The sequence below is a fragment of the Cygnus olor genome, chromosome 3, assembly GCF_009769625.2.
Source record: "Cygnus olor isolate bCygOlo1 chromosome 3, bCygOlo1.pri.v2, whole genome shotgun sequence".
NCBI classification, from domain to species: domain Eukaryota; kingdom Metazoa; phylum Chordata; class Aves; order Anseriformes; family Anatidae; genus Cygnus; species Cygnus olor.
Window position 1 is genome coordinate 61,838,337 of NC_049171.1, and position 12,129 is coordinate 61,850,465.

The 12,129-nt window shown below is 45.2% G+C and overlaps 1 protein-coding gene across 1 annotated transcript; it reads right to left on the reverse strand.

The window, feature by feature from the left end:
• Positions 1 to 520: 520 nt before the first annotated feature.
• IL22RA2 (interleukin 22 receptor subunit alpha 2) lies at positions 521 to 6,082 on the reverse strand. Its single transcript, XM_040550980.1, has 6 exons — positions 5,566 to 6,082; positions 4,564 to 4,714; positions 3,723 to 3,901; positions 2,502 to 2,671; positions 1,859 to 2,037; positions 521 to 784 (listed from the first exon to the last, which is right to left on the reverse strand). The coding sequence occupies exons 1-5, from the start codon at positions 5,660 to 5,662 to the stop codon at positions 1,882 to 1,884; spliced, it is 753 nt and encodes a 250-aa protein (XP_040406914.1). The 5' UTR covers positions 5,663 to 6,082; the 3' UTR covers positions 521 to 784; positions 1,859 to 1,881.
• Positions 6,083 to 12,129: the final 6,047 nt, after the last annotated feature.

Here is a 12,129-nt window from a genome sequence, read left to right on the forward strand (position 1 = left end):
GCAGAGTGTGGTTAAGTGTTAAGATTATCTTTAATTACAGACCTTGCAGAACTGGCAAAAGCCACGTCACCTCTCCATCAGTTGTGGCTCACCTTGTGCAGCAAATCTTGTGTGATGAAGACTAGGAGGAGTCAAATCATTAGAAATCACAGACAATGGTTAGCGTTCATTCATCATTTACTGGTTAAAATAGAGGTCTCTTCCCTTTAACTGTCTGTCATTTAGTGCAAGGATCTTTTTTTTTCTTTCTTTCTTTTTTTTTTTTTTTTTTTTTCCAGTTTAAATGAGAACCTGCCTAATCACAGGTTTCACTATCTGAAATATTATGTTGAGGACACTGTGAAGACATTGTGAGCATGGGGCATGCATATTTTAAAGGAAGGACGTTTTAAAATCTTCTGCTGCAATCTTTATTATAGAAGAAATAAAGTATTTGGAACTTCTGTTTTATAAATCATATTTTAACTCCAAGGCCTAAAATAGAAAACAATAGAAACAATCTTAAGGATATTTTCACAAGTACTTTTTGCAATTTTTTATTACAATACAAGGCTATTTACCTTGTAAGTACAAATATGTGCTATCTTAAATTGTTCTATAAGATATACAAAGAATCCTTGGACTTTGTGTAACATAAACTGATTGTGGTGAATTTGATAATTTAATGCAGCAAGGGTTAATTTAAAAAGCATCCACGAATGTAGTCCAGCCGTGTTCTAGACCACAGATGTCAATTTACAGCTGGATCCGTAATGGGAGGCGTCTTCCACCTTTATCCCTGTAACTGGGAAAAGAAAGAGAATTGCTGCCACAGTGTGCATTTGAGCTGCATGGTATTGAATTCAACCAAAAATGCAATGCGTGACCTTTGCTGCATCCCACCTGTACCTCTGCAGGTTGCTCTGCTCTTACCTGAGCTTTCAGCCTTGTAAAGGAATGGAAAAGCTCTACCACAGTGTGGGGAAATCACCTCGAAACAAGCTCCCTCCTTAGTCTAAACCCAATGACCAAGTCTCAAGAAAGACCAACATTATGCATCACATTATAAAGCAGAAGACAGAAAATCTCTTATAGTTAGGGCACTAAACTCCAACCAGAAGCACAGGTTCAAACCAATGCTTTCTTGGTTTTCTTCTGTTACCCCAAGGAAGGACATAAACCTAAGCTTGTTGCAGTCAATGCCACTGATATCAGCTTTGACTTAGGTCCTTTTACGTTCTGTGCCTTGGCACTTGCAAGGCAGGATTAATAATAAATCTCTCTGCTGGGCATATGATACATGAAGATACTGTAGTAATCAAGGTAAGTAAACAAACAGACTTTTCAGACCAGCTAATGGAAATAACTCTTGCATTCTGGCCCATGAAAACTCATGGAATATGATAAATGGTTTATTTATAAACATTTTATTCCTAAAGGACGGCCATAAAGACTGGATGAGCACATTTGGATTAAACATGTCAGATAAATCCCTGACCAGAATTGCAGAGGTTGCAGCAGAATTGCATGTTAACAAAGTTGGAGGTCACTCATTTCCTGGTTAATTATTACTTGACAGCAATAAAAACTGACAAAAACAATATTACATATAAATGCTCGAAGAAAGGGAAGACTTTCTGAGCACCGTGCCAGCTTGCCAATAATTAGCCACACCATCCTTCTAATCTTCTTGGCCGTATCAATGGATATGAAACTCGCTGAGATGCTGCAAGAGCCCTGGCTAACGCTGTCCCAGTCTCATATGGGAACGGCAGTTTTCCTGTCACACGTCATTTTCTCCTTTTGGAGAGCATCTACCTCTGATGAGGGGGTTGTCCCCACCTTCCAGCACCCCCTCCATCTCCAGCTGGCGACCTACCTGCCTCAGCGGCGGCTGCCCCGTCACAGCAGCATGGTGCACTGCCTGCTGCTGTAGGCACTGCTGCGGTCCAGTGTCGGCACGTAAGTTTTAGCCACGACGCAGTAGCTGACTCCACGCTTCAAATCTTCTATTTTAACCACTTTGTCTTTTCCTTCATACACCAGGACTCTGTGTTGCTTCAGATGGGGGGAGAGAGGGGAGGAAAAACAGCTGGTCATGTGCATTGTCCTAGCGAACATGTCTATGAATAAGGCTGGGAAGGCCAGAGCATGCAGAGCAGCACGTGGAGTTGCATGAAGTCAACAGCACTCCTTATTTATTTATTTATTTCTCTATCTATTTATTTATTTATTTTAAGAAACTCACTCCCCAAAACCACCCTCATTTCCCCTCTGTTTCAACAAGACCTTACAATCTGAAATACTAAGGTGACGGGAAAGAAGAAAGAGGAGAAGAATTAAAACTTGATTCCACCAAATTCAATTCTTGAAAAAAAAAGCCTACTTTGTTTTCAGATACTTACACAGTTATTTATGCCCTCGCAATTACAGAGGACTGTTTCGACTGTAAACGAACATGATGTGCCCATACTTTCCTGGCTTTTCAATCATAAAAGTTTTGTATTTGAATATGCACTTACCTCATCTAGCAAATTGTTAATTATGAAGACTTGGTACAGCAGATCATAATAATTTGTCATTGGTATTGTGCTGCCTCTCTTCCTTCTATAAGGAGAACGTGGAGCCTGGAGCTTTACTGTGATGGATTTGTTGCTGTGAACCACATTTACTGTTGGAGGTCCTATCATAGCTAAGGGAATAAACAAAACAATGAGCGTGATTATGGGTTATTAATAACATTTTGGATTCTTTGCCCTGATTTTTTTTTCCTTCGCATTTTTCTGTTATCTTGGACTGCATAAAGCAGATACTTGAACCATTTCAGATATGTCAAGGACGCAGTTTCAATCTTTCCCTTCAGAATTTTTGCAGTCTGCTTGGTTAGACATGGCTAGGGTTTCAAACCATGCCTGCATGCTTCTGCATGCAGCCTGCGAGGTGTGGGGAAGCAGTGGCTGCCCCACGTGTCTCTGCAGGAGGATGTGGCGCAGGGCAAGACAGGCTGCTGCTGCTGCAAGGTACTGCTTTAGGTCAAAGTGGTTTTGTCTGTACAGGATGCTCAGGTTAGTTAGTTCATCAGGGCTGTGGAGCTACTTGTATTGGTGTCTATGGTTCAATACTGATGTCTATGGTTCAATTTTGCAGTGAGAAGTGGGCTAAGACTGGTTAATTCACAGGGAGATTAAAGGTAGGCACACGGGTACCGCTCAGTGTTTTCACAGACCTCCAGTTTCATCGCGCACTGTGGGATTACAATGACTGCTAGCTAAAAGCTTTGCACATGTCCTTTCTAAATACACTGCAGTCAGGAAGACACATACATATGAGAAGGCTGTTGGCTATGCAGCTGCTGGCTCTCTTCTCCCTTTTCCCCTCGAGCAGAGAACGTTTCCTTCTTTTCCACACTGTGCCCAATCCTTCCAGCAGCTCCCAAAACTGCGAAGAATATTTTGTGGAGCTCCACGCCCTGGGGAAGAGGTTGAGTTAAAGAGCCAGGTATTTCAGATCCCCTAATCATAGATGAGGAGCTGCTTGTCTGGAATTGGTTGGCATTCAAGTGTGGGCAAAATTATGTTATCACAACACCTCACCTGAGAGCCATGGACTCACAATTTCTTTTGGAGCAGTTTTATAGTTAGAGGAGGATCACCTGTGATTGCAAATTGTGAGCACAAATGCAGCACCCCATGCCGTGGAGAACCCAGCCCCTTTCTCCGAGAGCCCCATGTGTTTGTACTTACTTTCTTGCCAGGGCGTGAATCTGCAGCTGAGGCTCCAGTCGGAGTAGACACCACCTGAAGCGGCTCGCACCCTGCCGTAGTAAGGCTCCTGGATGTCAGCAGTCTCATCCGTTAGGTCGCAGAAATGGTTCTGAACCCCCCAACACTCTTCTTTGTTTTGCCATGTGCTCTGCCCATACCTGCGGGGACAGGAGGAGGAATGGTGTGGACTCTGCTATCGCCGACCAGATCTGTATGGATTTCTAACATCCCATTTTAGCTTGGCTGTGCTGGCATGAGTTCTGCTCTGGAAACTGACTCTTCTGCAATGCGGTGACGGGGAAGATGGATTTCATGGGTGTCTGGTAACTGCAGGTTTCTGTCTCTTCAGAAAGAAACCTAAAGCGGAGACGCAGGTCGCCTGCCCCGTAGGAAGCCACACTTGCAGGTGAGCTTTTGCTTCACAAGCGTGTTCAATGATGCACGGAGCGTTGGTTTCCACCAGCCCATTTCCCCAAAGTAGGCACTGTTTGAGGCGCTCAAGGTCTGAGGAGCAGCCCCTGGCACGCTGCCTCTGGGGCCAACGTGCCCTCAAAGTCCTCCCGCAGAGGTCCCTGAGCTGCTTGGAGCAGAGCTGCAGCACGGCGGTGCCATGAGGGCACACAGCACGTTGCTGAAGGTGCTCGTGCTCTGCCTGCCTCGGGCTGCTCAGCTGCACTTTATGGACTATTGATAAGCGCAGAAACAACCGGGAGCTGGCAGCAGGGCAGGACATGGAGAATATCCTTCGGCACCTGGGAAATGCCTCTGACTTGCCAAACAGGGACGGGCTGTGGGAAGCTGGAGTTCCCCCGGCACTTACACTTTATACTGCACAAAGTAGACCGCGGCTTTTGCCTCTTCGGCCCTCCCAGGCTGCCAGTGCAAGGTGTTGTTGAAGTTCAGTGAATGAAATTCTACCTTCTGCGGCTTAATGGAGTCTTGCAGGTCTTCATTTTCCAGGACTAAAATCGCTGCAAATAACAAGGAATGGTGACACAGTGTGTTTGTCACAGACGTGCTGCTCCGTATTTGAGCACATGTGGCTCATGCGGTTTCAGACTAGCAGATGGCAGGGAAATTAAATCTCCTGGGTCTCATGTTCAAAACTTTCCACGTCGCAGTGACCAGATCGAGCAGTTACAGACCACATCCAGTATTGTGAAAGGAACAATTTATGTAGGTATTTTCATTTTGGTTTTCTTATTGAGTTTACTGCTGTGGAAGATGCCCAGCACACAAACCCTGCGGATCAGTTCACAAAGCCTGCGCTAAGTAGCCCTATCAGTAGTTAAAGTTGAGTGCTCTTTCCTTCACATAACCTGCAGGGGTTATAGCTGGTTTAATAGTTACCACAGCTGCGTTGGCTCCTGCCTAATAAAAAATATGACGTTCACTGCTTTTCCCATCTGAGGTACTGGAAAAAGCTGCCTGACACTTTTCAAGATAATCTGCTCCCACACTGAGGCAGTTGCAGGTGACAGAATCAGTTAACACCCCCTCAGAAGCATCCCAGTACTAACAGTTTTCTGGAATTTGTGACCCGGATGACTTATATTTTTGCAGCTCTACCCCTGGTATATCACAGAGCCAGAGAAGACTTGTACTAGTTGAACCGAAGCTGGTAACACAGCTATAAATACATGCAAGAGGCATCATGCTTCTTTCAGCTGCACTTTGTAAGGCAAAATAAGACTGATCTGGAAATGACAGGACTTTTGAAACCAACCAGCATATCCAGAGACTTTGTGACTCCTCCAGCTTCACTCACAGACCCAGCACCCCCCTCCCTGTGTAGGAAGAGAAATTGAAAGTCTTTACTTACTGCTTATTTCATCCTGAAGCAGGTGCATCAGTAAGCAGAGGGAGGAAAGCATGATCCCCCTCATGCTTAGGAGAGCAGCTCCATGACTGAAGAGCATCTCCCTTCCTCTTGGGCATGTCTTATGAGGAAGTAATTATTAAACTTGCCACACAAAACTTCCCCTACGTTTGGAGGTTTCAAAAAATCCCTCGTTTGGCTTTTATTTATTCTAAGCGAAAAACATATGAGCTGTTCTAAATTAAACATAAGCAATTGTTCTTACTTGGCTGCTGTGATGACTCTGAAATTTGGAACTAATTATGAAGCAAACCAACATGAATAACATCCTTTTTTTTTTTTTTTTCAGGCATTAATTCCCAAATGTCTGGCACTATTGTTTTATCCTATAAATTTGTCACACAAGTTTGCTTCTTTTCTATGCTAATTTTTTTCAGCTTGCTAGTCACTCAGAGATGAAGAATACAAGAAATCTTGTTGCAATAACGTAAAACACCTACCGATGGGATGTCATCTGTCTGAGTGGCCTGCCTTGGGGGTCGGACGTAAGAGAGCAGTTTGTAGGAGGGTTCGTGGCAGGACAGCATCTAGGGACGTGCCATCAGAGGGACGAGGGGACGTGAAATGGTTGGACGCTGGAGCACATGGGCTGCTGGAGAGATGCTTAGCAGCTGGGGAGCTGCAGGGCTGTTAGCCTCGGGGCAGGCAAAGCGGAGGCGAGCCCAGCCTGCCGGGCCAAAGTGCCACTCCGCGTTGGACTTTCAGACCACAGCAGTCACACGCGGGTGTGCCGCGTGCTCCAGTACCTGCGTTTGCTGCTACTGCTGCTGATCTCCAAGTTTCATGCTGCCAGCATGCTCATCCCTGTGACCGTGACCCCGGGGATGCCGGGGCTTGCCGAAGAAAGCGATGTCGCCCTGTGTTTGCAGTCACTTTATTGCTGCACATGCCAGCCTGCAGGCAGCCCGATGTCGCCTGTCGGGCGGGAGGGAGAGTGTGGCCAAGGCGGGAGCTGATGCTCGCACACCAGTAATATCCCAGCGCACTCACCTCACCTTCTGCATGCTCACCTCAGCGAGCGAGAAGGGAAGACCCGAACTGGCACCATGCAGAGCAGCGTGATGCAGCGGTGCCCTCCGACAACGTAATTCATGTGGAAATGAGCTGCCTGCAGAAACAGGTGGCCTCTGTTTGCAGAAACAAAAATTTGCCTAGCTGTCACCTTCCCTTTGGGAAAAGGCAGAAGCAAAATGCCTGCCAAGTTGAGAAAAAGTACGAGTTCTGGTTCAAATTAAGGTGCTTTTTGATCAAAAGGCATTCAGTTACAGTAAGCAAGCTAGGCAAAACATAATCAAGAAGCTGGCTTTGGTCAGATCCGTGGGCAGCGGCTCTCAGTTCAGCTGAACACATGTACATCATCATGCGAGCACTGAACCTGCAGCAGGCACCTTAGAACTGTAGACGTAAAACTCTGAATAATTAGCTAGTTAACCCAATATATGGTTAGCTGAAAAGGAATACAGAAAAAGACCAAACAAAAATCCAAAAAGCAAGGTAGAAGGTGGAAAGGCAACCCTGCCATCACAATCTGGGAATTTTTTATCTATCCGTTTCCCAAACACATTTTCAAAATTCGATGACCTTTAAGAAGTTCCCCACACCAAATGCAATTAGTATTTCATCATGTTATATGAGCTCAAGTGCGGGAATAGGGAACTTTTATAAACCAATCACTGGGCTGAAATGCCATCAAAGTTTAGTCATTCTTGTCACAGGTTGTGTATTTGTTCACTTGAATTGTGCCAACACACCTTACCGTACGCCGCACAACAGCAAATTGCCAGGATCCCAGCGGTGGAACTGTGCCAAAGCTGCTGCTGACGGGAGCTCCTCCCATGAACACAAAACCTCCTGAAAGCCGGGCTTAGAAGCATGGCTGGCCACATCCCTGAGGATGCCAGAATCTCAGAAAAGGCTGCCGTGTGCTATGGTGAAACGGGAAAGAAATGCCAGGGCCACGGAAAAAGTCAGGGCTTCCCGTGAGCTGCACTCTGATAGCGCTTTATCTGTAATTGCAGTCTAAAGTAATCTCTACCTCTTCATATGATTTTGTGCTTATTGAAACATCTGCTGATAATCCCCACGTTGTTAGCATCTGTAGCTTTTTTCTACTCAGGAACTTCAATCACGTTGCTTCAGTGCCCTGTGTGGTAAAAGCAACTGTATTAAAGCAAGTGGCAGCTGCACACATTCATATAGGCAAATGTATACATACACGTCTTAAGTTTAGTACAATACATCTGTAGCAAATTTAAAAATGTAAAAAAAAAAATAATAGAGGAACATTATAGGATGTACACTGCAACACTACATTTTAAATAAAAGAGAACTTCTAAGAAACAGTGTTGTTTAAGAATACTCTGGATGGTACTCATAAAGAGATGGAAAAGGAAAACATTTTGCTTTCCCCACCAGTGTCCACATTAGTCCCGCTATTAGCTCCTGATTATTTATGCTGGCATTTTTCTGGTATCCCAATCTTTCTGAAATAGCAGTCCTGATGTTTCTGTGAACAGAGACAGAGCCGCAGGCACAAGGACTTTTTTCGATTCCTGAAATAAAAACCTGGACACTGGGTAAACAGACTTCTTTCTCTCAAAGATTGACTATTGCCACACAGAGGTAAAAGTCAAGTGCGTTCTTGCTGGAAGTTGTCTGACTCATCCAATTTGATAGCACCACCTAGTCATATATATTTTTTTCCCCTGGAGCAAGTTGTTTCCCATCCGTAAGTGGAGAAAATTTAACCCCGGCAGGGCTCCTGGGGCACCACCCCTGGCTGTCCAGAACATGGCTCTCAGCTATCGGGAGCAGGTGTGTGGGTGGGTTTCACTTGTGTGCCTGGGCCAGGGTTAGGAAAGGTGAAGGAAGGAAGAAACTCTGGAAGCCCTGCTCTACAGGGAGTGCCTCTAGTAAATGGCAGAGGCCAGGTGAATCTGTCCCATGTGAGGCATTTGGCACCAGAGCAAATGGACAACAAAAAAATGAGCAGCTCAGGTTAGCCTGGACCCAAGGAATATTCTCAATTTTTTTTTGCTGTAGTTTTCAGTTTTTAACCCATCTAAGGAACCAGCTCAACCCCATGGAAAAACTTGTCTTGGAAGGGGGTTCTGGAGGTCAGTTAGTCCAGCCTGCTGCTCCCAAGCAGGGCTGATGGTGGTGTCATCTCAGCTTAACCACCTTCAGTGTGGGAAGAGAGGAGAGGCGAGGAGAGGCGAGGAGAGACAAGGAGAGGTGAGGAGGGGAGAGGAAAACCCCCACAGTCGAGCAATAGGGACTTTTTCTCAGCCATTCAGGGAAGAGGCATTGCATCACAAGAGTTATTACAGAAAATACTCTAAGGAAGTGAGACTGACTTTCACTGCATGCTGTGGGCATTCATTGCTTCCTTCCCGCAGGTACAAACGGCATGAACTGTTCAACTCTTGCTGTCAGAGGGCTTGGGTCAACATCTGGAAGATTACGGTGAGAAATTCCCGGTGCCATATCTGCACCTTGATAATGAGAAATGTAAATGCGTTGAAGATGAAGATCTGGCGAAGGCTCACTCTGTAGCAAGTCCTTATCTGCACTTAAAATATTTATTTAACAATGTGTGAGATGCTGAGTTGTGCCAGAACATCAGTAACCAATGGTGCAGTTCATTAGGATCTGTAGGAAATACAGATACAAAAAATGGCTCAGAGGCTGTTATTTAAACGACAGTTTTCTTTAGCTGACCATTTTTTCTCATTTGCAAAACCTCACTTTTTTTTTTTTTTTTTTTTTCCCCTACTTCTACAGTGCTAGAGCTGGTTTAAGCACACTGAGAGAAGACTTGTTCTCCTTTAGCTTGTGGGTCCCTCACCAAATCAGCCATGGGCTAAACCCACCCATTTACGACAGGTGGAGATAATATTCCGTAGGTTTTTTTTTTTTTTTTTCTCTTTGTTTGCTTTGGTTGAAGTAATGTTAGCAATATAGGAAAGATGCCAGGTGATCACTTGTCCAGCCGAAACCACAGATAAGCTGGAGAAGTTCAACACAAACATTGCTCATGCTTTCTTGGCCCGCCTACTAAGGCAAAGAAAGGCAGGCTCCAAGCCGGGCAGCGCCGACCAGAGCCTGCTCTTTCTCTCCTTCAGCCTGCCACCAGCAGCAGCTGGGGCAGCGCCTGAAACATCAGCGGTGCAGACAGCATACGACTCGCAGGCTCATTTTTTTGTAAGCTGGCTTGAGAACCCCCTGTCACGGGTCCCCTGGCCCTGCCCTGGCCACGGAGGTGCAGGCCGACTCACCACGCGGTGCAGACAGGACCAGGGGCTGGCAGACACACGCTGTGGGAAGAGGCTGACGGAAAAGGGATGTCTGCCTCCGCAGCTGTGGTCGGGACTTGGGCCGCAGAAGGAGCAGATGCTTCTGGCAGCTGTTTTGGGCAACGAAGCTGGGAAAGGTGTGAGCTCCAGGGACTTCCCTGGCCATGCCAGCCGCGGATGCCACAGCGGTGATGTGGCATCCAGTGGCAGGGGATGGGGCTTTGTGCTGGACGAGTGGCAGAAAGCTGCCCAAGCGCCTGGTGTGCCCCGGGAGCACCTTCCCAGCACCCTCCTCACTGCCAGGTGAAAACCCACCCTCCAGAAAGCACCCGCACCAAGTGATTTCCAGGCCAGTGCCTGCCTCCATACACTGCCCTAGTAACTGCTCATAATCACAAAGTGTCTTAATGCTGAAGTTCAGGTGTGCTTAAGTTTCTGAAGTTTTTGAAGCCAGGAAGGAAGCTAGGCCATGGTACATCTTTGCAGAAAGCCTTCTCCCCTCCTCCTACCCTGCTTTCTTCACCACGTCCACATACCTACGAAAATTTAGACAAATAATAAAAAAATAAAAAATCAAACCACCTTTCACTCATCTCCTCTGCAATGTGAGGTTTGTAAGCACCTCAGCGTGCAGCCTGCAGCTCAGTTCTGTGCTTGTCGTCTGGCTTCTTGCTAGAGGCTCCCTACTGTCTGGGGAGTGCAAACTAGAACTGAACTGTTTTCTAATAACTATCTTCAAAACCCCCAAAGCATTACTGAAATTTTTAAGAAAACTCTAGTTTCACAAGCATTTTTCTTCTTTCTTTCTTTTCTTTCTTTTTTTCCTTTATTTCTTTCTTTTTCCTTTATTTTTTTCATTTTTTTATTTCTTTCTTTCTTCCTTTCTTTCTTTTCTCTTTCTCTTTCTTTCTTTCTGCTTTTCCCTTATTTTTATTTTATTTTATTAACAATACCTGATGTGCGTACAAGCCTGCTAGCATGCAGGAATCAGTGTGATGAGCTTTGGGGACAGAATCTCTCATGCTCAGCAGAACTGGTTTTCACACTTCTCAGGGGTGTTAGTTTCGAGCTTACTGAACTGTGACCATTTAACCAGAAAACAAAGCATCACACGCTTACCTATTTGCGAAAAGAATCTTTGTTCCCTATTCTTTTTCTTACAGAAAATTAAATTTGGTGCATCTCAAAAAAATTGCTAGTTTTGCTGCACATCCCAGAAGCAGCTGATAAAGTCATTCTCAGTAATCAATCACCCAACCCCCTGTGTTTTGTTCCGATTGTAGTCAAATAGGCTTTTAGGAAGGGGGAAAAAAACCCTAGCTATTATCCTAGGGCCTGATAGAAGGCTAGGTTTCCTCTAGTCATTCTGAGATAGTGAACAGAGAAAAAACGTTACCTAAGTAGCCGGTAGTGGGAACAAGGGCTGACTCCTGGGATGAGCCCAGGCAGAAGAAGGGCCTCTGCTGCACCTGCTGGTCGCTCTCATACACCCATGGGAGGAACGGCAAAGGTGATCTCTGCCTCTTTGCCTCTCGCTACCCAGCCACCAGCACCTCCCAGACACTCAGCTTTTGCAACCCTTCCTTACCGGTGAAACTGCTGTGCATTTGTCCCCCCCCCAACGCATAAACAACAACAAAAAATAATAAAATAAAATAAATATTAAAAAAAAAAAAAAAACAAACATGGCACAAAACAGTCAAAAAGTGTCATACCCAGGGAGATGATACAGTGTATTAAATTTTTATTCTTTTCACCCTGTTTTAAACCTAAAAGGACGATCCACACTTTTGGTAGAAGGGTATTTTTGAAGGGGCATAACCTTTCTGAGTCTGTGCTGCTCAAGAGATGTCGGCACAGGAAAAAGCTGTGTCAGATCTGGTGTTACTGCTTGCTGCTCAACTGCATAGACATTATTTGACAACTGCAGGATTAATTTTGCAGAACGTAGCAAGCTGGCTGGGGGAACTGTCTGGCTTGTTTGTTCTGTCTGCAGTACAATTTCTCTTTTAAGATATGCCTGAACACTAGAAAATAAATTTTCTTTGCTTCAAAACAAATGAAAAATTAGTTCTCAGCCCGATCAGTTACCCGGGCAGTTCACCATCCAGTTACACAAATGGGAAAGTTAGAAAGCATATAGATGAAAGCTGTGTTCAAATGAGATTAAAGACAACACAAAACAAAACAAGAACCTCAGGAGGAAAAACTA

Excerpts from the sequence above, each read along its gene's own strand:
- IL22RA2 (XM_040550980.1), bottom strand. The coding sequence starts at position 5,662 with ATGCTCTTCAGTCATGGAGCTGCTCTCCTAAGCATGAGGGGGATCATG. Across the intron at positions 4,715-5,565 it reads GCTTCAGGATGAAATAAGCA|CGATTTTAGTCCTGGAAAAT; the intron begins GTAAGTAAAGAC and ends TGTTATTTGCAG. Across the intron at positions 2,038-2,501 it reads TTAACAATTTGCTAGATGAG|CAACACAGAGTCCTGGTGTA; the intron begins GTAAGTGCATAT and ends CCCCATCTGAAG.